This window comes from Pogoniulus pusillus, chromosome 24 (genome assembly GCF_015220805.1).
Source record: "Pogoniulus pusillus isolate bPogPus1 chromosome 24, bPogPus1.pri, whole genome shotgun sequence".
Lineage (NCBI taxonomy): Eukaryota > Metazoa > Chordata > Aves > Piciformes > Lybiidae > Pogoniulus > Pogoniulus pusillus.
The window spans coordinates 3,467,473-3,491,235 of NC_087287.1; the positions used below are offsets into that span (position 1 = coordinate 3,467,473).

The window sequence follows — 23,763 nt, forward strand, 5'->3', positions numbered from 1 at the left end:
ACCACAAAAGGAGCTCTAGTCTGTTTATGTGACATACTTGTGCTGGAATCCTTCACTGCTAAGGAGCGGATTCATTGCTTGAGTCTTGAACCTGAATAAAAGTTTGGGTATTTGAAAACTTGCGTGTTCAAACTTGAACTTGCACAGCTTTAGCCTAGGGTCATCATGAGTTTTTCAGTTTTAATCAAGAATTACTTCCTCATCTAAATGAAAAAATTCAGAAACTGGTTTTCACTGAAAAGAAACACATATAAAAGTATGGGACAGACACAGTTTCAAGTTATGTCCGGGGAAGTATAGGCTGGATGTTAGGAGGAAGTTCTTCACAGAGAGAGTGATTGGCATTGGAATGGGCTGCCCAGGGAGGTGGTGGAGGCACCATCCCTGGAGGTGTTCAAGAAAAGCCTGGCTGAGGCACTTAGTGCCATGGTCTGGTTGACTGGATAGGGCTGGGTTCTAGGCTGGACTGGATGATCTTGGAGGTCTCTTCCAACCTGCTTGATTCTATGATTCTACTACCTCACCTTCAGACCTCTGCATCTTGTCTTTAGATCATTACATCTCTGATCTCGGTTTACCTTTCCAAATTTGCAAGCCTTCCTAGTCTGACACTGGTTGCTACAGGCACTGCCTGTTCTGAGTCATGCAAAACACAGAATGCAAAAATAGCTTGCAGCAGCAGCATGTAAAGCAGGGCTTTCCATAGCGAGGTTCGAGAATCCCTGTTGTCTATGAGCATGGTGGGAAGGATGCTTGGGAAGGAACTAGACAGGACTGAGACACTGCTATTACTGCATGGAAAGAAACATTTCATCGGGAGTATCTGGAAAACACATTCAAATCAGTAGAGCTTTTTATTTCTCTTTTGGAGAAAATATGTTTGTTCTTTAAGGTTTGCCCAGATACAGAGCTGAGAAACTTGGTTTAATCTGCTTGTCTTTGAAGATTGCTGATTTCTGCTGGGAAGTAAGGATTAGCAGAAGTTTATATAATGCTGTGCAAGGTTTTTTCCACAGCTGAAGGAACTAGCAAGGATTCAGGGCTTATTGAAACTGGTTTGTTTCATTTTGCTCCAATGCCAAACCTTCAACAACTGGTGTGTATGAGCTGCCTGTTCTTGGCACCCCTTACTTATATATTCCACCTGTGGCTACGTGGATATTTCCATGATCCAAGGAATGTTGTGTTATGCAGAATTGATGATGAGGCTTTTCAGGTTTGTCAGTGCCACATGTAGTGTGTTTGTGGTTTGTGTTCTCCAGGCCAGTGCCATGGCGTCGTCAGGCCTCTTCTTCAAAGACGGCAAGAAACGCATTGATTACATCTTGGTCTACAAAAAGTCCAGTCCACAGGTAGAAAAAAGAAGCACATTTGAGAAGAATTTGAGAGCAGAAGGGTTGATGTTAGAACGAGAGGTGAGTCTTGGAGCTTGTATGTTATTCCAAAAACCCTCTAGTACATTATCATGCTTTACTGGATTTATAAATGCTTCCTGACACTCTTGCTCAGCTTTCTAGTCAAGCTGTGTTTAATGCTATTAAATTCCTACTAGTAGTTGTCTAAGAATGTGTTTGACATGTTTTGGTGGGTGCATGCTTGTACATGTACAGACATGCATGTGCCTCCCAAAGCATGATCAGTTTTAGATGGTAGGTGTCATTCAGTTTAGAGGCAAAACTTCCACCTCATTATGCTTGCAAAACAGGAGAAGGTTCAGTAACTGATGTTATTGCTTTAATGCACAACCTCTGTGTTTTCCAGCAGAATGCATGATACTAAATTCTTCTGGTGTTGAAGAGGTAAAGATTTTCACGGGATCATAAGATGTTGGAAGGGGCCCAAAGAGATCATCGAGTCCAATCCCCCCCTGCCAGAGCAGGACAATCCTATCTAACACAGATCATAGAGGAACACATCCAGACAGGCCTTGGAAGGCTCCAGAGAAGGAGACTCCACAACCTCCCTGGGGAGCCTGTGCCAGTGCTCTGGGACCTTTACAGTAATGGAGTTCCCCCTTGTATTGAGGCGGAACCTCTTTTGCTGCAACTTACACTCTCCCATGGAGAGAGTGGTCAGGGACTGGAATGAGCTGCCCAAGGAGGTGGTGGAGTCACCCATCCTGGATGTGTTTAAGGATCATTTGGATGTGGTGCTTAGGGCTGTGGTTTGAGTTGAGTACTCTCAACTGCGTAGCACTGATAGACAGTGTCCTGTAACACCACTGCTCAATAATCCATAGCTTCCTATTTACAGCGTCACTCATGGCACTTGAAATATCTGCTCTGAGCCCTTGCTTGGAAGGAGGTAGCAGTTCACTACCATGTGTGAATGCCACAAACCTTGAAACTGAAGTGATCCAAATTAACTTCAACCTTGGATGTGTTTAAGAGTGGTTTGGATGTGGTGCTTAGGGCCATGATTTAAGGTGAATCTTGTAGAGTAGGGTTGTAGGTTGAACTTGCTGATCTTGAGGGGCTTTGCCAACCTGCATGTTTCTGTGATTCTGTGATTTTTAAAGCTGAGTATTAGAAGGGCTTTTACAAATGCTGGGTTTCAGTTGTATGTTTGTCATTCTGGCTTACTTACAGGGTTTAGGGGAGAATTTTCCTTTGCCTAGCTGAGGGTGCTTATGGTGTTTTCAGACTTGCACAACCAGTTCAGGCCTAAAGTCAGGATTTCATCCTGAAGAATGCTTTCAGAAAAGTGATGCCACAGAGGTTTGAACCATTCTTATGTCCTTATTTTCTCCCCGCTCTTTCCAGCCAGCTGTTACGAACAGTGATATCATGTTTGTTAAAATTCACTGCCCATGGGAGACCCTGTGCAAGTATGCAGAAAGGATGAACATCAGGATGCCTTTCAGGTATTGTGGAAACTGCTTTAAGAAGATTGCCATTTAATGGTTAATGTTAAAGCTTCATTAGCTGTCTTAAGGCTAATGTGCAGTCTTTGCTGAATCATAGAGTGGTTTGGGTTGGGACTGCCAAAGGTCATCTAGTCCAGCACTCCTGCAGACAGCAGAGACATCCTCCACTAGATCAGGCTGCTCAGAGCCTTGTCAAGCCTGACCTTGAATATCTCCATGGATGAGACCTCAAATGCCTTCCTGGGCAACCTGTTCCAGTGTTTCACCACTCTCATAGTGCAGAACTTGTTCCTAACATGCCATCTAAATCTCCTCTCGTTTCAAACCATTGTCCCTCATCCTATCCCTACAAGTCTTTGCAAACAGTCCCTCTGCAGCCTTTTGTAGCCCCCTTCAGGTTCTCGAAGGCTGCTGCTGTTAGGTCTCCCTGGAGCCTTCTCTTCTCCAGGCTGAACAACCCCAGCTCCCTCAGCCTGTCCTCATAGCAGAGGTGTTCCAGCCTCCTGATCATCTTTGTGACCCTCCTCTGGACCCACTCTACCAGGTCCAAATCCTTGTTGTGTTGAGAGCTCCAGAGCTGGACATGGTACTGCAGGTGAGATCTTACCAGAGCAGAGTAAAGTGGCAGAATCCCCTCTCCCAGTCTGCAGGCCACACTTCTTTTGATGCAGCCCAGGATGCCATTGGCATCTCACCTGAATAGCCAAGTGTTCAGTCTTTTACAACCCTCCTGCTTTCAGCTCTGAAAAATCTCTCTTGCGTTGGTCTTAAGCCAGAAACAGTCCTCACGAGGCATCCTTCTCTCAAGGCTCACTTCAAATGGCCAGTTCTGTGCTGAGTTTCCATATCCTGTTGAGCCTTCAAAGTCCTTTCCATATAAAAAAACAATTTTTCTGTGGCAGTCACCTTCCATATGTTTGAGAATATTAAAGTTCCATTTGAGCTGCTCTAGTTTGAATACCACTTGTCAGCATTTTAAATATAGAAGTGCTTGCATATATTTATACACACTCTCAGACAATGCAAATTCCCATGCAAAAATAGTTCTTTCTTCCTTTTGATACTTCAGGTCACAGAATTTAGCTAGGATTTAGGAGTGGTTTGAATTCTTCATCATTTCCATAACTTCTCAGGTCATTAGGGCTCTTAAAAAAGAAAGAGAGTGACTTTTGCAATACTACCACACTGCTCTGTTTGGAAGGCATTCAAAATTGTCTGTGTTTATTATGTTATTAAGTGACACAGAAATATATTCTCCTTTTTACCTTCTTTTGTTTATTCTCCAAAGTGTCTGATCTGTGTTTCTTTGTTTCTGGACTTCCTTTTATCCCACTCAGTTCAGTACACCAAAGGTACACAAAGAGCTAAACTTTTGCTGTAGAATGAGACACATTTATTTGGTAAGAAAAAAGCCCATAGCCAACCTCTGCCTCCATAATAGTTCTGTGAGAAATAGAACTTGCTCAGCATTTCCTTTCTCTGTCAAAAAGATTTTCCTAGGCATTTACTTGGCATTGCAATCTAAGAGTTCTGTATTTCCAAAAGGCTGTTTCTTTAGTTTTTGTACTTTAAAAAAAAGACTGAACTCAGTTAATGTAGTGATGGGTTGGACTGGATGATCTTCGAGGTCTCTTCCAACCTGGTTGATTCTATCTGCATATTACAGGAGGCATCTCAGTGTTTCAATTATGAAAGCAAATTGTTCTAGCATTTCAGAAGCCTTTGTGGTAATCATTCTTATTTTGTGTATGGCATTAAGTGCTTGTGGTGTTGGATGCATGGAGTGCACAAGGCATTTAATACCCTGGTAATTCTCCTAAATTGAGCTGCATGAAATAAAAGCTAAGAAAGACCACATGAAATAAATACTAGCATGATGCCACTGAACCCTTTCTGATTGGTGTTTTATGAGTGAATTATTGAGTGGCTATTTCTGTCATTAACTACAAGCCTAAAATTGAATTTTGACACAGGAACAGGTTTTGCACTTGAAAATATGTGAAATGACAGCATTTTAATCAATTCTTCTCTTGAAGCTGCCTTTTTAAGTGTGGGGGTTTTCTTTCACCTTTCTGCCTATAAAAATGCATGCTTTAAAACATGTCCAGTGTTCTTGTATAATGTATATGTCCTTTTCACCTGTCTCCTGCTTGATTATTCTCAGCTGATTTTTGCTGTTCTTTCAGGAAAAAATGTTATTACACTGACTGGAGGAGCAAAACCATGGGCAGGTTGGTGGGTGATGTGTAGCTTCTCATTTTGTCACCCTGCTAAAGAAAATCCATTTGCAGTTGTAAATTTATCCAGGAAACATGGAGACTTAGATTATTTTCCTGAATACTCAAAATATGTTAGCCCAAAGTGTTGAAATGTTCATCTGTAACAAGATGCAGTACTTAAAGCTTTGCCAGTTCTCATTTTAGTAATGCAGAAGTGTTTATGCCAGGGAAAAAAAAACCAACAGGTCTTATCCTGACAGCAAAGATTTAATGCTTGGAGCTATCTCCAGAGTTAATGTCTGCTGTTACCAAGGCATATTTCTGTAGCATGAGAGATACTTTTGAGTGTTAAGTCTCAGATTCTGGTAGTCAGCTGCTTCCTTTAGATATGCAAAGATGATTTCACTCATTTGTGTCCTGGTAATCAGGACTAAAGCAATGCCACACACCAAAGGCTGTTTTGCATTTCTGTTTGCTAGCTGAGAGAATAGCTTGTGCACTGCAGTGAAAGCTGTGTAACTCTTCTGGAGGCAGGTACATGCAACATTCACCTGCAGCTTCTGCTGCTGTTGCTGCCTCTGTCAGCCAGGAGAAGGGTACCAGAGGCCACAGCAGTGGGTGAAAGGAGCGTGAGGGAGCTGGGGACACGGTGAGCTGTAATCACTCCCTGTTGCTCTAGTCAGCTGCAGGGATGTCCTGTAAATCCTGATTATCTATGGAAAAGATAGGAAAATGTTTGCATGAGAGGAATGTCCTGGAATAATTTTCTATCACAGTTTTGTCAAGCTGGATCTTAAGATGATTTAGGTTCTCCTGCTGTTGCTTTAGATGATGAAGAGCTCTCATTATTTCTCAGGAACAATTTAAGTAGTCTCATGATATCAGTTTGCAAGATAATCAGCTGGCAAAAATAAAGCACTGTGGAACAGTAAGGTGAGAAAAGTTGAAACACCTCAGCAGATAAAATCCACAGAAAGAAACCAATCTGTAACATAAATTTACAACTGCACTTTTCCCTCTTCCCAGTCATTCATCTGCTTGCTCCATTTTGGTGTGCGTTATGAAAAATGCTAGCAATGTGCTTTGTAATGGAAGGCAAAATCAACAAGCTTTACTGCAAAACTGCCTCGTTTCATCTATAATCCATCTGGCACATCTTAGGCACTAAATACATTTATTTTCCTTACTGGGAAGGAGAGATGCTTGAAACCTGCAGCTGAAGTTGCATAGTACCTGTGAACCAAGTAATAAACACTTCTCATGCCAGCTTGATCTTTTTTCATTGCAGACAAATACATTTACCTGTGATTTACTTGATGAGAAGTTGGAGATGAATGCTTATCTGAGTCGTTTTTTTTAATGGCACTTTATTTTTATGGCAGTCCATGCACAAGGGAATAGTTGGGGGGAGGGAAGAGAGGGGGCAGGCGAAGGAAAAAAAGCTGCATGCAAAAATGAAAGGTCACTCTAAAATCACTGACACACATCTCATCGTCTTACCTTCCCCTCCTGTCATTGTTCCTTTCCATCTTACAGCTTTTCAAACTTAACTGCTTCTCTGACATTGATCCAATCTCATTAATAGTTCTAAGTTATTAAGCAAAGTTTGCACAAGCTACAGCAAAGAGCTCTATAAAAACTCTTCTGTAAGAAAGGTAAAAGTTCAGGGCTGTAGAGCTTTTGTATTTAAGGATGTGAGCGAAGAATGCTGTGACCTGTACAGTTCTGACCTGATTGCTCTGTGTCTCTGTAGTAGATGTATATCTGTATACAGATGTGTATATCTGTAGTAGATGGAAATCTCCTTTTAAAAGTCTACAAAAGGAGCACAAAAAGACAAGATAAATTTCTGGTATGCTTGCTTTCTTGTTTCAACTCTGTGACATGGCCCTGTTGTTTGGCTCATAACGCTTGGTGTCAGAGAGTGGTGTCTGTCAGGTGCAGAACCAGCCACATGCAGAGTGTGCTCCAGTAGCTTGACAAGAGGAAGATTTTAAATGTAAAGCTCTGATCCCACATTTGGCTTAGATTTCTGTCTGACACTGTGTTAAGCTGAGGCAGAGCTGTCTTTGCTGATGTTGGCAGTAAGAGGTGCACTTTTACAAAGGTCGCTTTGCTGCCCGAGAGCAGCTCACTGTGTCATCACTTATTGCTCTTAATTATCAAATGGGTAGCTGTGCTTCAGCTTAGCACAGGCAAGGAACTGTTCACCTTAGCTGAACTGGATCTACCACCTGATCCAGTGGAGGATGTCCCTCTTTGCTGCAGGGAAGTTGAACAGGATGACTTCTGGAGGTCCCTTACAGCCCCTGCCATTCGTGACTTATGTGCCGTGCACACATACTCATAGAGTCATAGAATGGCTTGCATTGGAAGGGACCTCCAAAGGTCATCTAGTCCAGTGCCCCTGTAGCCAGCAGGGACATCCTGCACTACATCAAGTTGCTCAGAGCCTTGTCCAGCCTCACCTTGAAGATCTTCATGGGTGGCACCTCAACTACCTGTCTGGGCAACTTGTTGCAGTGTTTCAGCACCCTCGTGGTAAAGAACTTGTTCTTCACATCCCATCTAAATCTGCTCTTCTGTCATTTCAAACCATTGACACTCGTCCTATCACTGCAGGCCTTGGCAAACCATCCCTTTGCAGCCTTCTTGTAGCCCCCTTCAGGTACTAGATGGTCACTAATAAGTCTCCCTGAAGCGTTCTTGAGTCTGAACAGCAACAGCTCCCCGTAGCAGAGGTACTCCTGCTCGTTTTTGTGACCACCTTCACCAGGTCCAAGTCCTTGCTGTGCTGAGGACTCCAGAGCTGGATGCAGGACTGCAGGCGAGCTCTCAGCAGACTAAAGTGGCAGAATCACCTCTTTTGAGTAATGCCCAAAGCCTGCTGAAAAATATAATGTGGGGAATGTTTTTTTTTTCTAAGATCTAGACCTGTTCTGGATCAGTGATGTGCTTAGAGTGTCAGAACATAGCACTTGTTCAGTTTGAGACCTACTTGTCAAATCCTCATATTTCATAGCAGTTCTGTATGAAGCTCTGCAAGGAGTGCAGAGTTGAAGTGTTAAGGAGGTAACTCTATTTGCTTGCAAATGAACTGCCCTTCACTGGATTTGCCTCCATATAAACTAAGTCCTGATTATTTAGGCAAACTGCCAGTGGAAGAAAGCTCTTTGTGTTACCAGCACATCATCTAATCAGGAATACAAAGATTATGTTGATTTCTATTTAATAATGTCACTTTTTAGGGAACTGCAGAAGCCATACCTGGAGGTTTTTTGTCTAGATAATACTGTTTAACCACGTCTGTATAGCACAATCTCTGCTGCTTTGATATTTGGCAATAGTGGTTTATAAAGCAGCATCAGCTCCTGGATTTTGAGGAACAAAATTTTGCAGGGAAAGGCTTTATTGAAATCAGAAAACTGTAAACATTTTCTCCTGAGCAGCACTGTATTTGCTTTCAAGTCTTGCAAATTGTAGTGTTCAAGTGCCAGGCAAAGGAGGAAGGAGGAGCTACACTTGCCTTGTCCAATGAAGCTGGAGAAAGGGAGTAGATACTTGAGATTCCTTCTTCAGTAGAGCTTAAGCATCCACTTTTGTGCCAGAGAAGCTACCTTGGACGATACCCCAGCCTCATCTCAAACCATAATCCCACTAACTTCAGAATTGAGTTGTGCTCAAGTGAAGTGTGCAAGACAATTCAGAAATACTGTTAATTTTGCTCATCCTTTTCTTTTAGTTGGTGTGGAGATTTCCTGCTTTCATTTCATTTCTAGCATGATGCTTCTAAATTTGCAGGGTTGGAATTAGAAATAACAACCAGATGAGAGCATATAGATCTGATTTCTGATTTCTTCCTGTCTCAGTTTGCAGAGGAACATGAGAGAGCTGAAAAGTTGGTTGCCCAGAAACCCAATGAAGCTCGATAAGGAGGCCCTACCTGATCTGGAAGAAACAGATTGCTACACAGCACCCTTTAGCCGAGCACGTATCCACCAGTAAGTTCTGGAATGGGGAAAAGCAGCCCCAGTGGCCACAAGGAAATTTTATTTTCTCACTTCTAAGCAAGTGCCACAGAGGCAGCCATTAGCAGATGGCCACTGGCAAATACCCAGCAGCATGTTTGTCATTTTCCCTGGGATTTCTCTCAGAATCTAAGTTCTGCTCTCTGGTGCTTGCAATTTGCTGGTCGCTGAGATCTATAGGCAGAAATTCAACTGCTAAATGGAAAACTGTCTTTTTGTTTTGCATTGCATTCCCAAATGCCAATGCTTGCTGAAGTTTTCTTTGCTTAATTACATATTTTGCTTAGGCAAAAGTAGCATCAGACTTGATATTTTCCCTGGGATTTCTCTCAGAAGCCAAGTTCTGCTCTCTGATCCTTGCAGTTTGCTGGTCGCTGAGATCTGTAGGCAGAAATTCAACTGCTAAATGGAAAACTCTCTTTTTGTTTTGCATTGCATTTTAAAATGCCAATGCTTAAGTTTGCTTTGCTTAATTACATATTTTACTTAGGCAAAAGTTCATAGAATCAGTCAGGGTTGGAAGGGACGACAAGGATCATCTAGTTCCAACCCCCTTGCCATGGGCAGGGACACTCTACCTTAGATCAGGTTAGCCAGAGCCTCATCCAGCCTGGCTGTAAGCACCTCCAGGGATGGGGCCTCAACCACCTTCAACCAAAAGTTGAAGCAGTTGTTGAAATTGAGAGCACTTGGAGGCAAACTACAATCAGTGCTGATTAATTTTTCCTCCTTTCTTATCAAATCCCCATTTTAAGAATGCTTTTATCTCTCAAAGTATAATTATATATACATCAACTGAAAACTGCTCCAATCAGTGCATTGCTGGTGATGAGCTATACATTTGTTCAGCACCCAACAAGTAAAAGTTAGGGTGTAAAAGTCTTGCTGTTTCTTAAAGTAATTTGTGGCAACGTTTTAGGACAGAAATGTTCATTTTAAACAGAAATATAAATTGGGCTAAATGGGATTTTTCTTTTCTTCACAGTAAAGAAGCTGTATGCTTCTAACTGTACCCTGGAGAGACAGAATAATTACATTATCATCTCAACAACTTGGGCTTTTTTTTCCCCCACTAATTGGCTCTATGGCATTGGATTAATCACCTGGTTTGGGTGTTACTCCTCCACGAACTCGGCTGATGTCATTGGCTGGTAATAATGTCACTTTTGGCACAGCTAAGTAGGCAAAAGCTCTACATCTCAGATTTCCTGTGGCTGAAATCCAGAGCCATCTGGGAAAAGATGCTTTATTTGGCTCCATCTTGGGATTCTTTAAGGGAAAGTGGTTGTGGAGCTGCTACTCAAGTGTCCAATGCACGGAGATGGGGTTTTTTTATTGCTAAATAGTGGTTCCAGTAGTTCTATGACAGAAGTGTCTCACATCTCACAAGCAGCTTAAATCTGGGAACAATCACTGCTTCTGAAGATCTTAGTTTGATTATTTACATCCAGAACAGATATGTCTTAGATGGTAAAATATTATAGAATTGAGGTTTACTTGCTCTGTTTTCCTAGCAATCAGTGCCAGTGATAGATTTATTAGACTTGAGATGTTCTAGGGATGTGAAGTCTTACAACCAGGGAGGGCAGAAATCAGATCAATCACTCTAAGAACACCAGAACACCTCTGCACTGAATATTAAAAGACATTCCTTGTTTTAATAGTTTTACCATAAACAACAAGGACAGCTTCTTCAGCAATTCCACCAGAAGTAGAATTGTGCATCACATGCTGCAGAGAACCAAGTATGAAGATGGAAAATCCAAAATGGGTGAGAAAACTCTTGTTTGCTTTGGTGTTTTTTTTTCCCTAACCTGAAGCTGTACAAATGCTGAACAACTTCTTCCTAACAACTTCCAGTCTGAAATAACTTGAAGCTGATAAGAAAGAGGCAATGAATGAAGCAGCAGCACTAATGGCTAGAAAAGCCTGAAACATTCCAAGTGCTCTTGGTACTTGCAAGCAGTCTCCAGGAGATTACTTCCAGGGAATCATGGTCTGGTTGACTGGATAGGGCTGGGGGATAGATTGGACTGGATGATCTTGGAGGTCTCTTCCCACCTGGTTGATTCTATTCTATTCTATAAATCTTTACCTGTAAAAACTCTAAAAATCTTTACTTGTCTGCAAACAATAACATTTGGGTGAAGTCAATTAATGTGACAATTCCTTGAAATCCTTTTAATTTGCTCAGTAACAGAGGGGAAGGAATGTCACAGCAATGACTTCTTTTTAATAACTCAGTAACAATTGGCAATATTTTTCACCTAATTATTTGTCCCTTTAAGTCAATGGGAGATGTTACGATGTGATCAAGAGCCACAGTCTTGGTAACATGAATTTCTGAAAACTCTGGCATGTTTTCAGGGGTTAATCCACATAGATCTGCTACTACCCAGCAGTTCCAGTCCCTCTGAATCAATATGAGCTACTCTTAACTTGAGGTCTCCACGCAGCTCAGAAGCAGTTGTCTAAATTCAGTTTGTATCAGCACTCCTTTACACTCTGAGTTTTCAGAAGGTCTATCTATTAATTTTCCTTTGCAACAAATGGGGGGTGTATGTCTGATTTCCTGCTTCAGCAGAAATTAAAATTAAGAATTAAATATATAGAGGTATTTTAAAACCTTTTGCATATGGAGATGATAGAAAAAATAGAGAAGTTGTTGCTTGAGTTCCTGACTAAAATCAATGGTAAGAAAACCATGGAAAACAAGAGTTCAAATCTAATGTCTTTGAAATTGATGATGGCAAATTTCATTTGGAGCTTACTTTAGCATAATTTGTGTTATTTAGATAAATCTGAAATCATAGGTATTTATTTCTTGGAGAAGCTCCTTGCTGTGAGTGAGCTCTTACAGACTACTGATAGATTTTATTCTGATTATTAATGGTGCATAGGATCATAGAATCAACCAGGTTGGAAGAGACCTCCAAGAGCATCCAGGCCAATCTACCACCAGCCCTATCCAGTCATCTAGACCATGGCACTAAGTGCCTCATCCAGGCTTGTCTTCAACACCTCCAGGGATGGTGACTCCACCACCTCCCTGGGCAGCCTATTCCAATGCCAATCACTCTCTCTGCCAACAACTTCCTCCTAACATTCAGCCTAGACCTCCCTTGGCACAACCTGAGACTGTGTCCCCTTGTTCTGTTACTGGGTGCCTGGCAGAAGAGACTGATCCCTGCCTGGCTACAGCCTCCCTTCAGGTAGTGCAGACAGCAATGAGCTCTGCCCTGAGCCTCCTCCTCTGCAGGCTGCACACCCCCAGCTCCCTCAGCCTCTCCTCATAGGGTTTGTGTCCCAAGTCTTTCACCACAGCTTCGTCACCCTTCTCTGGACACAATTACTGGTTGCTAATGGTTATGTATAATGTATTTTGGAAGTACAACAAATCTGGTTTTAGGAAGACAGTAGGAAGTAATCCAAAATGCTGTAGCCAGCATGGTGCAGAGCACTGTTGTGATATAGACTCCTTCAGCTGATTTATATTTCAAGATAAGAGGTTAACTTTTGAGCCTGCAGGGGTTCTGCTGCCTGGAGGATGATCTGTCCATACCATTCTCTGTGTGTGTCAGGTGAGCTGTTCACCCATAAAATCTGTATCATCTGCTCTGATGAGTACAACATGAGTGTAACTGTCTCCTCACACTTGATCTGGCATTTCCATCTGACTGTTAGAGAAAAAGTGCAGACTGTGGCCCTCAAAAAGTTGGTGTAGTTTGACAGAGCCAGAAACCTGGAGGCACCAAATTATTGGGATTATTGATTATGGTCACATTTAGCAACATCCTCAGCACCTGATAATAAGTTACATTCTCAGATTGTGACTTGAAAACTCACACTGGCTGAAATTCAAGGTGTGTAAAAATTGCTATTAGAAGTCATGCTTCTTTCTGTTGCAGGCATTAATAGGCTACTAAACAATGGAACCTATGAGGCAGCATTTCCACCACATGAGGTAACCTGGTTCATTTTGTGTTTCTATTTCTGTTTAGCTTACAGCACTAATATTTTGAGATCCTACATCAATTTTATCTTGCAAACTTTTCATTTCACTGTGTAACCTATTGAGACTCTTTCTCCTTATGGCTTACTTTTAATACTGACTTTTAAAACTTTGCTCATATAATTTAGGACAATAACTTCCTGAAGCATTTTCTTCATGAACTAGCATGTAATAATTCTTCTTTTATGGACTGGACGTTGCCTGTGGAGTTCTTAATAAGCATCTAATTTGTTCCAAATTATTGCCATTTGTTGTATTAAATGATTTTTGCCTGCCACCTGCAAACTGTTTTCATATTGTAATTACTTAATCACTGTTTGGGAGGCTGGTTAATTATTTCCTATTTAGTTGTTTCTGAATGGTTCTGGATAACTACTTCTGGACAGGATGTTTTTCAAAAGCTTAAAGTCTACTACAGACAGCAAACCCTTGTGGTAAATGAAAACTTTGACTTCAGGGCTGCTTTGTGGGTCAAAAAGGAAGAAGCAATCCACACATCTTCAGCCGTTCGATGTGCCCATTAGTAGCGTGGGAATTGCAGCTACAGACTCTGTAGCTGCTCAGGCTGAGTATTGTAATTTGGTCTCATGCTTCAAAGGACTGACCTGTGCTTTACAAATTGCTGAGAGGAATTTTCATGGTTTTGGTAATGGCATTAATAATCAAATACTGGGAAGAGAGAGAGGAGGAGTACATTAGATAAATAATTGAACCTCGTTGTTAACTCTTCAGCTGAGCTTTAGTGACCTTAGGGAAAAGCTACCAGAAAAACCTGTGAAGCTTTCTGTGGCTGTCAAAACAAACCCCCTTGCTGTCACATTCATTTTATGTAGAGCTTCCTTTGCTGTAGCATCAGCTACTCTTTCAAACTAATGTTTTTAAGCCACTCGTAACCTTGATTGCTACTTGGCTGGTGCTAAGGGCTGCTGGACACACTCCACTTGATTTGGTTTCTTTTCTGTTTTCTTGATCACTCAAGGAAATGAGTGAGGATTCAGGCCCAGTGGGAATGCTGCCACTTGAAGTGTTTGTGGAGAAAGATGCAGGGGAGAAAAGGGTTTAAAGATATGCAATAGTGGGTAACAATTTGTGTGTTGCAGTCATTTGTCCAAGGGACTGCAAACAAAAGTTGATGTTCTGTTCCTAGGTGTTCTGAGGAGTGACAAAGGCCACACTCTGTTAATGTTTTTGCTCTGCTTCTTTGCTAAGTGTAATGAGAGATGTGTAGAACTGGACTCTTTGCTATGTTTAGCTTTGTTCTTAACTCGTTCTTAAACCAGAGGGTCAACAGATTGCAACAAGGAAGTGGTGTTCTTTCACTTGCAAGGAATACAAGGACACAGTCTCAAACTGTGCCAGGGCAGGTTCAGGCTGGGCATAGGAAGACATTCTTCATGGAAAGAGTGATTGGCATTGGAATGGGCTGCCTGGGGAGGTGGTGGAGTCCCCATCCCTGGAGGTGTTTAAGAGGAGGCTGGATGAGGCACTTAGTGCCATGGTTTAGTTAATTAGAAGGGTTAGGTGACAGGTTGCACTGGGTGATCCTAGAGGTCTTTTCCAACCTGGTTGATTCTGTGAATGCTTAAGGTTTTGAAAAAGTGATAAAACTTGAAATGGGTCTACCAGAGGTAAGAATCTGTCTGATGGCATCTCTGAAATACTGCTCTGGGATGCTGCTCTCCTCTCAACAAGTTATTTGGCTGACCTGCAATTATTTGATGACAGATTCTCTTGCCCGTGGCTTAGTGGTGGGATATTTTGGGAGGCAAAATGAAACTAAAGGAGATGTCCTGCTTCAGAATTGCATTAACAAGAGATTCTGCTTAGAGTGATTCTAGCAAATCTCAGAATTCAGCCACAGACATGAGGCTATTTCAGGCTGTCAGGTAGCCTGTAAATGTTAGCTGTGGCTTGGAAGGACTCCTTTTGTCTCAAACTGAGTCTGTGTTTTGCTTTTAATACCTCTGAGAGTCCTGTGTAGCTCCAGAATAATGCCAATTCTGATGTTCCTCATTGTCTTTGAAAATACCACAGCAATAATATGCTTTTCTGTCATTTTAAACAGGGCTTAAAGTCCTGGAAAGTATCTAAGGGAGAGCTAAGTGAATGTAACAGAAACATCTCAAGTTCCTAGGAAAGGAAAAAAGCTTCCACAGAAATCTCAGGAAGCATTTTTAAATGGATGAAAGCATACAGATAAGAATACACTAGGGAAATAGGAACACTGCACTTAGTTCTTTATAGTCTTGTATTACAGTAGTTGTATCATTAGGTCTTTGAGAAACTGGCCATTTCAGCAGCATATGTAACCATCTCTTCTGGCAGGCTGACCTGTTAGATCCAGGTGACAGGTCCTAGAGGTGGCCATAATAGTAGACCTATTTATTTAAAACAGTGAGGATTTCTATTTAAATATCTATTAAGTATGGGTTAAAATGCCTATATTTTCATAGAATCAACCAGGTTGGAAGAGACCTCCAACCTCATCCAGGCCAACCTACCACCCAGTCCTCTCCAGTCAACCAGACCATGGCACTAAGTGCCTCATCCAGGCTTTTTTCAACACCTCCAGGGATGGTGACTCCACCACCTCCCTGGGCAGCCCATTCCAATGCCAATCACTCTCTCTGCCAACAACTTCCTCCTAACATCCAGCCTAGACCTCCTCTGGCACAACTTGAGACTGTGTCCCCTTGTTCTATTGCTGGTTGCCTGGGAGAAGAGACCAACCCCACCTGCCTACAACCTCCCTTCAGGTAGTTGCAGGCAGCAATGAGCTCTGCCCTGAGCCTCGAGCTCTGCCCTGAGCCTCCTCCTCTGCAGGCTGCACACCCCCAGCTCCCTCAGCATCTCCTCACAGGGCTGTGCTCCAGGCCCCTCACCAGTTTTGTCGCCCTTCTCTGGACACCTTCCAGTATCTCAACACCTCTCTTGAGATCTTTCCACAGTGATCTGTAATGAACCTTTCTTTGTTGGTGTTTTTCAGGGAAGCCACAAGAGCAGGCATCCCATCAAAACACACGGAGCTCAGAATCACAGACACCTCTTATACGAGCGCTGGGCACGCTGGGGAATGTGGTACAAATACCAACCTCTTGATTTAATCAGGTATTAGTACTTTGAAGAGTAGTTTGTTCCTGTGATATGAGCAACCTGTTAACAGTATGTTAACCACAATACCTGCAGTCCTTGTGTATCCCTGTCACTTTTAGCTACCCAGTATTAACAGATAAGACTGGAAGTGCTCAGTCGATCCTTTTGTGCTGATTTCCAGTGAGGCTACAGGAACAACACACAGATCCAGCTGCTTCAGAATCTGCAGTGTGAAACTTAAAAGACAAACCCACGGGCTAGTCTGCTGCTCAGGGACACTTGCCTCTAATGAGTGCACATTGGAGAGCAGAAACTGTTATCTACGAGGGCAGAGTTACCAGATCCAGTGGAGTCAAAATGCAAGCTAATATGTACATTTCCCTGTGGGTTTAAATAAACTTCTGTTTATGTTATAATAAATGTTGTAGATTACCAAATGTAAAGCAGAGAAATGTATGAAATTGAAGCTAAATAGTGCTAATGTTTGTGTTTCATACTTCCCTCATCTTTGACATTGAATACCAAGAATTCATTTCTCCTTGCTGTCAGTTTTCATTCCTGACCTGACAGTCACAACCTGCTACTGTTCCACCATGTGCCATGAGACAGTTCTGTGCTGATCAAATAGTATTATCCTTGACTGACTTTCTGGTCACTACTACTTGATCTTTTCTAGCAACTTAGGCTTTGAAGAATTACAGCTCAGTCTTCAACTTCCATTTTCAGTCCATTGCCTTCTCTATTGTTAGTGTGAAATATGTCATGTTACACTGTTATCTGTCAGAAGTGCTTTTTATAATGGAATGCTTAGGTCATGCCAACTTCACCCCTTTGAGAATGTTTTGGTCTGTTTGTATGTATGTGTGTGCAAAGAAGATGTCCTGCAATTAGTAATGTAGAAACTGGTACATCTGCTTTGTCACTGCAAGGACCTGAAAATTCAGATACAGTCTTTTAAATTACATATTCTGCAGTTAATGCTACTGGAATGCTTTGCTAGCCTGAAATGAAACATTTAGGTCAACTGACCATCATTTTGCCATAAACTTGTAGTGGTAATGACTCATTAGAATTATTCTGCTGCTGTGAAGATAGAAAGAAGTCACCACAGATGGTAACTTGAAACAACATGTGTGTTTCCTTCTCATGCAGGCGATATTTTGGAGAGAAGATTGGACTGTATTTTGCCTGGTTGGGTTGGTACACTGGAATGCTTATTCCTGCTGCACTGGTTGGGCTCTTTGTTTTCCTTTATGGATTATTTACAATGGATTCCAGCCAAGTAAGGTAAAATCTCATTTAAGTATCTAATAGCTTGTTGGAAATGAGGAACAGTCTGGTACAGACTCAGATGGTTATTAAAACTATAAACACTTCCTAGATACGATAAGCATGTGAAAATAACCAAATACAACATTGTGTATGTCTGCTTTGCATCAGGCTGCATGTGTGTTTTCACAGCAAGTGCTCTGCTCACAGCATCTGCTGTAGTTCTCTTTCTGTCTGTAAGGAAACACAGCAAGGACCAATTCTTATATATCATAGAATCAGCCAGGTTGGAGACCTCCAAGCTCATCCAGTCCAACCTAGCACCCAGCCCTAGCCAATCAACCAGACCATGGCACTAAGTGCCTCATCCAGGCTTGGCTACAGCAACTCCACCACCTCCCTGGGCAGCCCATTCCAATGCCTATCACTCTCTCTTGGAAGAACTTCCTCCTCACATCCAGCCTAGACCTCCCCTGGCACAACTTGAGACTGTGTCCCCTTGTTCTGTTGCTGGGTGCCTGGGAGAAGAGACCAACCTGGCTACAACCTCCCTTCAGGTAGTTGTAGACAGCAATGAGCTCTGCCCTGAGCCTCCTCTGCTGCAGGCTGCACACCCCCAGCTCCCTCAGCCTCTCCTCACAGGGCTCTGCTCCAGGCCTCTCACCAGCTTCATGCCATTCTGGTCCAGTCTAATGGATGGAAAAAAAGTCAGAAACCCTCCCTCTTTACCTCTGTCTTGCTTATAACTTCCAGAATCTAGTGCAGTTGTTCAACTTCAATTTACTTTTGCCTGTGCCTTTATTTTTTCTCTGTATTAGCAGTGACAAGCTTTGAGTCTAACAAAATTCTTAACTCTGTCAGCCTGTCTGTGAGGAGATTACAACCATGGGGGAGACAAACCTTATTTTCAAGTTTCTCATTGTTGTGATTTTGCTCTGAGAGGGGTTTAGGTCAATTCAGAAATAGTGATGCAAGTGATTGAGTTAGAGGCTGCCTGTGCTTTTAGGAGCTGTTTCAGAGGATGCACTTATTACAACTTATTACAGAGTTTTCCATTAGATGTCATCAGACACAACAGTATCAGTGCCCTTACAGTTGCAGCTGTTGCTCCAAGCAGTTGGCTGGAAGTAGATTTCACAGAAAGTGCTGTTTCTTGTGCTCTGATAGGGCTGTTCTGCAGTTTCTTTAGGGAATTGTCTTTATCTTCTGTTTCACAGTGGATTGTTAGATTCTGCAGTGCTTTAATGTTGGTTTTTTTTTACCTTTGCTTTTGTGCAGCAAATTCCTAAGAGATTTTACAACTTCAAACTGCATTAAATGCAATGAACATATCAGCCAGGAAGCTAAGCTGTCTTTAGGGTGGTGTTCTCTGTATAAGGATTTTTCTTGCACAATAAATGTCTTTCTGATGCAGTGGTGCTGATGGAGAGGATCAGCCTGTTCTTAGAGCACAGGGACTGGAGCACTGCCTGATGAGGAGAGGCTGAGGGACCTGGGGCTGTTTAGTCTAGAGAGGAGAAAATTGAGAGGGGATTTAAATGTTCATAACTATCTGAGGGCTGAGGGTCAGGAGCTTGGGGGACAGACTTTGCTCACTTGCTCCCTGCAGTAGGACAAGGAGCTGCAGCACAGGAGGTTCCACCGCAACACAAGGGGGAACTTCCTTACTGGAAGGGTCCCAGAGCACTGGCACAGGCTGCCCAGAGAGGTTGTAGAGTCTCTTTCTCTGGAGACTTTCAAGGCCTGCCTGGATGTGTTCCTGTGTGACCTGAGCTAGATTGTGTGGTCCTGCTCTGGCAGGGGGGTTGGACTGGGTGATCTCTTTGTGTCCCTTCCAGCTCCTGACATCCTGTGAGCCTGTGAACTGGGAATCACATCTTTCACATGTATAACACCACAGCGTTAGCAAGGAGAGGGAGCAAAGGGCTGTGATCTGCTATTATCAGGGTATGGCTTAATACTTCAGACACTGCTTGTGGGAGTGACAGAGATGGCAATGACTCTCCACAGGAGGAAGAGCAAAAATTCTGAGAATGTAATTTTCCAAACTGCAAGCTGTTACATGCTTGTGTATGTGTCAGACACCTCTTCCAAGAAGTCCTGCTGCTGTGACTGCTGCTGAGTTCTTTTAGCAGTGAGCCTCAGTTACCTTGCCTGTGGAGGGGTGCAGGGTGTACACTGCAGGAGTGCAGAGGCTGGCTGAGAAGTGGCTGACACCTGTAGTGTGCTCTAGGAAAACCAAAATGCAAGTAGTGATGCAACTCTGTCATGCCAGGGCACTACTGTGACCACATTGGCAAGCCCTGCTGTGAGACATAGATTCAAGGGCATAGCTTAACTCAAGCTGATTTTGTCTGGCTTGATGAAATGTGTTTTCTGCATCACCTTGTGTGTTCAGGCACTGCTGAGGGCCAGTGGTAACAGATGCTGCTGCTTGTCATATTTACTCACCTAGCTTGGAAAGGGTTAGTGAGAATTAGACAGCAGCCTCCTACCTAGAGAAGACAGGAGTCATCTGTTAGCAGGCAGACAGACTGTACAACCTGAATGTTCTTGTTCTTGCCATATCCTGGGACTGTGAGGTTATTTACCTAGTGTTTCTGCAGTCACTTAAACAAAACTGCTACAGAAACAGCTGTAACCAGTTTAAAGTACATCATTTGGTTTGGAGCATGACAGCCACTGCAGCATGCAAATGCAGCATTCAGCAGGAAGGAAACAGATTGACTCCCAGTGCAGCATTCTGACAAAATCAACACACAGTGGCTGGTAGGAATTTGTACCTGGTGCCAGGGCAGCATGGCAGTGTCACAACTGCTGCATTGCCCCAGAGTCAGTTGTACTTGGTGTGATACTACTTCATGTGAAACACAGGTGTCATCCTCTCAATGTCTGTTGCTGGGACCAGTGGATGTTGGGAAATATTGATGTACAGTAGGGTAAGTTCTGTCAAAAACTCTAGTTTTCATCTGGCTTGTGTCCCACAAAATTTGAACTGAGTGGCTGAAATCAGGTTTGGGGAAACTGCTTTCTCCGGGGATGTCCCCTGACTCCTCAGCCACAGGCAGACGCTGTGAGCCCCCTCTGGTGACTGCAGCCCCAGACCAATTTTTGTCTTTTTGCTTCGAGATCCAGCACAGATTCAGCACAGTCTCAGCAGAGAAGGAACAAAGAAATACAGGAGTCTGTAGAGTCTAACATCGCTTGTGGTGCCAGCCGCAGGTTTTGTGCAGGGACAATTCAGGTGTTACTCCAAGTCACCTAACCCTTCTACTTAATACAACCATGGCACTAAGTGCCTCACCCAGCCTCCTTTTAAATATCTCCAGGGATGGTGACTCCACCACCTCTCTGGGCAGTTCATTCCAATGCCTGTGAAGAATTTATTCCTAATGTCCAGCCTAAACCAGCCCTGGCACAGCTTGAGACTGTGTCCTCTTGTTCTGTGACTGAGTGCCTAGGAGAAGAGACGAACCTCTGCCTGGCTACAGCCTCCTTTCAGGTAGTGTAGACAGCAATGAGGTCTCCCCTGAGCCGCCTCTTCTGGTTGAATCATTCAGTGACTCAAATGTATTGTACAGGGAGGAGGAAGATGAAATAAGATGGGAAGACAAAAGCTCTGAATGCAAACTAGCATTTCAGGGACTAGACACTATTGTAAGCAAATACACATGTATGTGCCCTGTGGAGAAACAGAAGCATCTCCATTCTCCATGGATAGGAGTGGTTTTGTTTGCTTGTTTTGATGACACAACATGGGCAGTGTTACTGGAAACACATTGGAATGAAGGATTTCTCTGTGTGTGGGGTTGGAATAAATCTTGACAATACTGTGATTGCCAGGATCCAGCACTGAGGTCCCTCAGGGTAGTGAGACTATGGTGTCAGCAGCTTGTCACAGTGTTCAGATGTGAGGTGAAGGGAATCAAGATTAAAAGCCATAGAATCTCTGTGTAAAAAAGCTCCATAGTAGCTTGCAGAATATTTGGATTGTGTTTGTAGGACCTGGACATGCAGAAGTGAAAATGTGAAATGTGAATTTGTTTTTCCTATTTCTTACACTTGAAAATATTTTCAGCCATTTGCCTTCCCTGAGCTAGGCTGGGGAACAGTGAAATGTTAGTCAAGTGGAAGGGCTGAAATAGTCCTTTAGCCTTTGTATGGGTTCTGTTCTTTGCAACTGCTGGTTGGCATCCAGAGGAGGCCAAGAGGGTGGTCAGAGGAATGGAGCACCTCTCCTATGAGGACAGGCTGAGAGAGTTGAGGCTGTTCAGCCTGGAGAAGAGAAAGCTTCAAGGACACCTAATAGCGTCCTTCCAGTATCTGAGTGATCTTACAAGAAAGCTGAGGGGAGAGCATTTTGACAAGGGCTTGTTGTGATGGGATGAAGGAATGACTTGAGGAGGACAGGTTTAGACTAGATATTAGAAAGAAATTATTTACAGTGAGGGTGGTGAGACACTGACACAGGTTGCCCAGGGAGGTTGCCTGGGAAAAGCTGAATGAAGTCAGTGCAGTTATGCCAGTGGTGTCCATCACCTTGGGTGTCTTCTACATCGTTGAGGAAAACAGACAGTAAATGGATCAGAAGGTGACAAACAATGTTTGGTTCTGCTCTTTGTGATATTTGGGAGAAATGGGATATTCCTAAGGAGAAACCACAGATGGCATTAACTCAGAATTACTGTATGAATGCTGAAAGCCCTTCTGTAACCTTCATTTTCCCATCTCATCCCGAAGCAAAGAGATCTGCGAGGCAAATGACACCATCATGTGCCCTATGTGTGAACGCAATTGCACGCTGCAAAAACTCAACGAGAGCTGCATATATGCCAAGGTAACTGTTCTCTTCTTTTTTGTTTAAAGCTCCACTTCCATTGTGTTATGGCTGCCTCTGTTGCAGCAGATTCCTGCCAAACGTCCTGTTTCTCTGTGGAGGGACTTTTCAGCCTTTGTAATTCATGCTTGTAATAAGGGAATGCTCTGAAATGAGCAGAGGTTTTTCATAGAGTCATAGAATCAAGCAGGTTGGAAGAGAGCTCCAAGCTCATCCAGCCCAACCTAGCACCCAGCCCTGCCCAACCAACCAGACCATGGTACTATGTGCCCCAGCCAGGCTTGGCTGCAACACCTCCAGGCACGGCAACTCCACCACCTCCCTGGGCAGCCCATTCCAATGCCAATCACTCTCTCTGCCAACAACTTCCTAACAACATCCAGCCTAGATCTTCCTTGGCACAACTTTAGACTGTGTCCCCTTTTTCTGTTGCTGGTTGCTTGGCAGCAGAGCCCAACCCCACCTGGCTACAACCTCCCTTCAGGTAGTTGTAGACAGCAATGAGGTCTGCCCTGAGCCTCCTCTTCTGCAGGCTGCACACCCCCAGCTCCCTCACCTCTCCTCATAGGGTTTGTGTTCCAGGCCTTTCACACTTCTATAAGTTGTTTTACTTTCTGTGAGCCTTTCCTTTCTAAATCCCTATTCTCTTCATCAACTTATCAAGTCCCTCAAATAATAATTTTTCCTCCCCCTTTTGATAAACATTTTACTCTGTTTCCTGTGCTTATAATTCCGTTGTAAATTGATTTTCTGCTGCTTCTCCTGGAATTCTTTAGCTTAATGTGCCTGTGATGTGCTTGAGTCTATCAAACTGGACTGGAGCTGTTCAAGGCAGGACTGGACGTGGCACTTGGTGCCATGGTCTAGCCTTGAGCTCTGTGGTAAAGGGTTGGACTCGATGATCTATGAGGGCTCTTCCAACCTTGGTGATACTGTGATACTGTGTGAAACCAATGCAAAGATGTTACACATACCTTGTGCTTCAAGAAGCTACCCTTCAAACTTCAGTAGCCACAGGTTTATATGCACTTATGTATATGTGCAGTGTTTTCAAGTGAGCAATGTGTTTTCATACGTGCTGTGTTCATAATGCCCTGAGATTTTCCTACAAATGGCTAAGAAAACGTTGAAAATAGAACTAATTAAAACCAAAAGCACAGTGAGGCTTCTTGTAAGTGAGATTCTGCCTGTAATGCCTTCACTCAGCATTTTGTCTCTTAGGGAAAGCTCACTGCAGCATTAGTCATTAGCCTCTTCCTAGGGAACATCTGGTTTCCAGCAGGGGTTACAATCCTGCTGGCTGCTACCATGCTGCTCAGGCTGAGCAGTGCATACCCAAACGTGTGTCAGCACTTCCCCTGTGTTTGCACCCAAAGGAGGGAATAAAACCAATCCATAAGGTTAGAAAACTGCCATCTGATTTCAACTGAGATGTTCCT

At 43.1% G+C, this 23,763-nt stretch overlaps 1 protein-coding gene across 5 annotated transcripts in view; it reads left to right on the plus strand.

Annotated features, from left to right (window-relative positions):
- ANO3 (anoctamin 3) overlaps nucleotides 1–23,763 on the plus strand; it is a 187,589-nt gene that overhangs the window by 123,625 nt on the left and 40,201 nt on the right. For all 5 annotated transcript variants that reach the window (XR_010306682.1, XM_064163080.1, XM_064163084.1 and 2 more), the window contains exons 5-13: nucleotides 1,263–1,415; nucleotides 2,763–2,863; nucleotides 5,053–5,097; nucleotides 8,955–9,086; nucleotides 10,778–10,884; nucleotides 13,022–13,077; nucleotides 16,112–16,233; nucleotides 17,371–17,505; nucleotides 22,228–22,324. Coding sequence is in view for 4 of the 5 variants with exons in the window: in XM_064163080.1 (XP_064019150.1) it covers nucleotides 1,263–1,415; nucleotides 2,763–2,863; nucleotides 5,053–5,097; nucleotides 8,955–9,086; nucleotides 10,778–10,884; nucleotides 13,022–13,077; nucleotides 16,112–16,233; nucleotides 17,371–17,505; nucleotides 22,228–22,324 (948 nt within the window). In the remaining variant the exon portion in view is untranslated. The remainder of the gene's footprint in view (nucleotides 1–1,262; nucleotides 1,416–2,762; nucleotides 2,864–5,052; nucleotides 5,098–8,954; nucleotides 9,087–10,777; nucleotides 10,885–13,021; nucleotides 13,078–16,111; nucleotides 16,234–17,370; nucleotides 17,506–22,227; nucleotides 22,325–23,763) is intronic.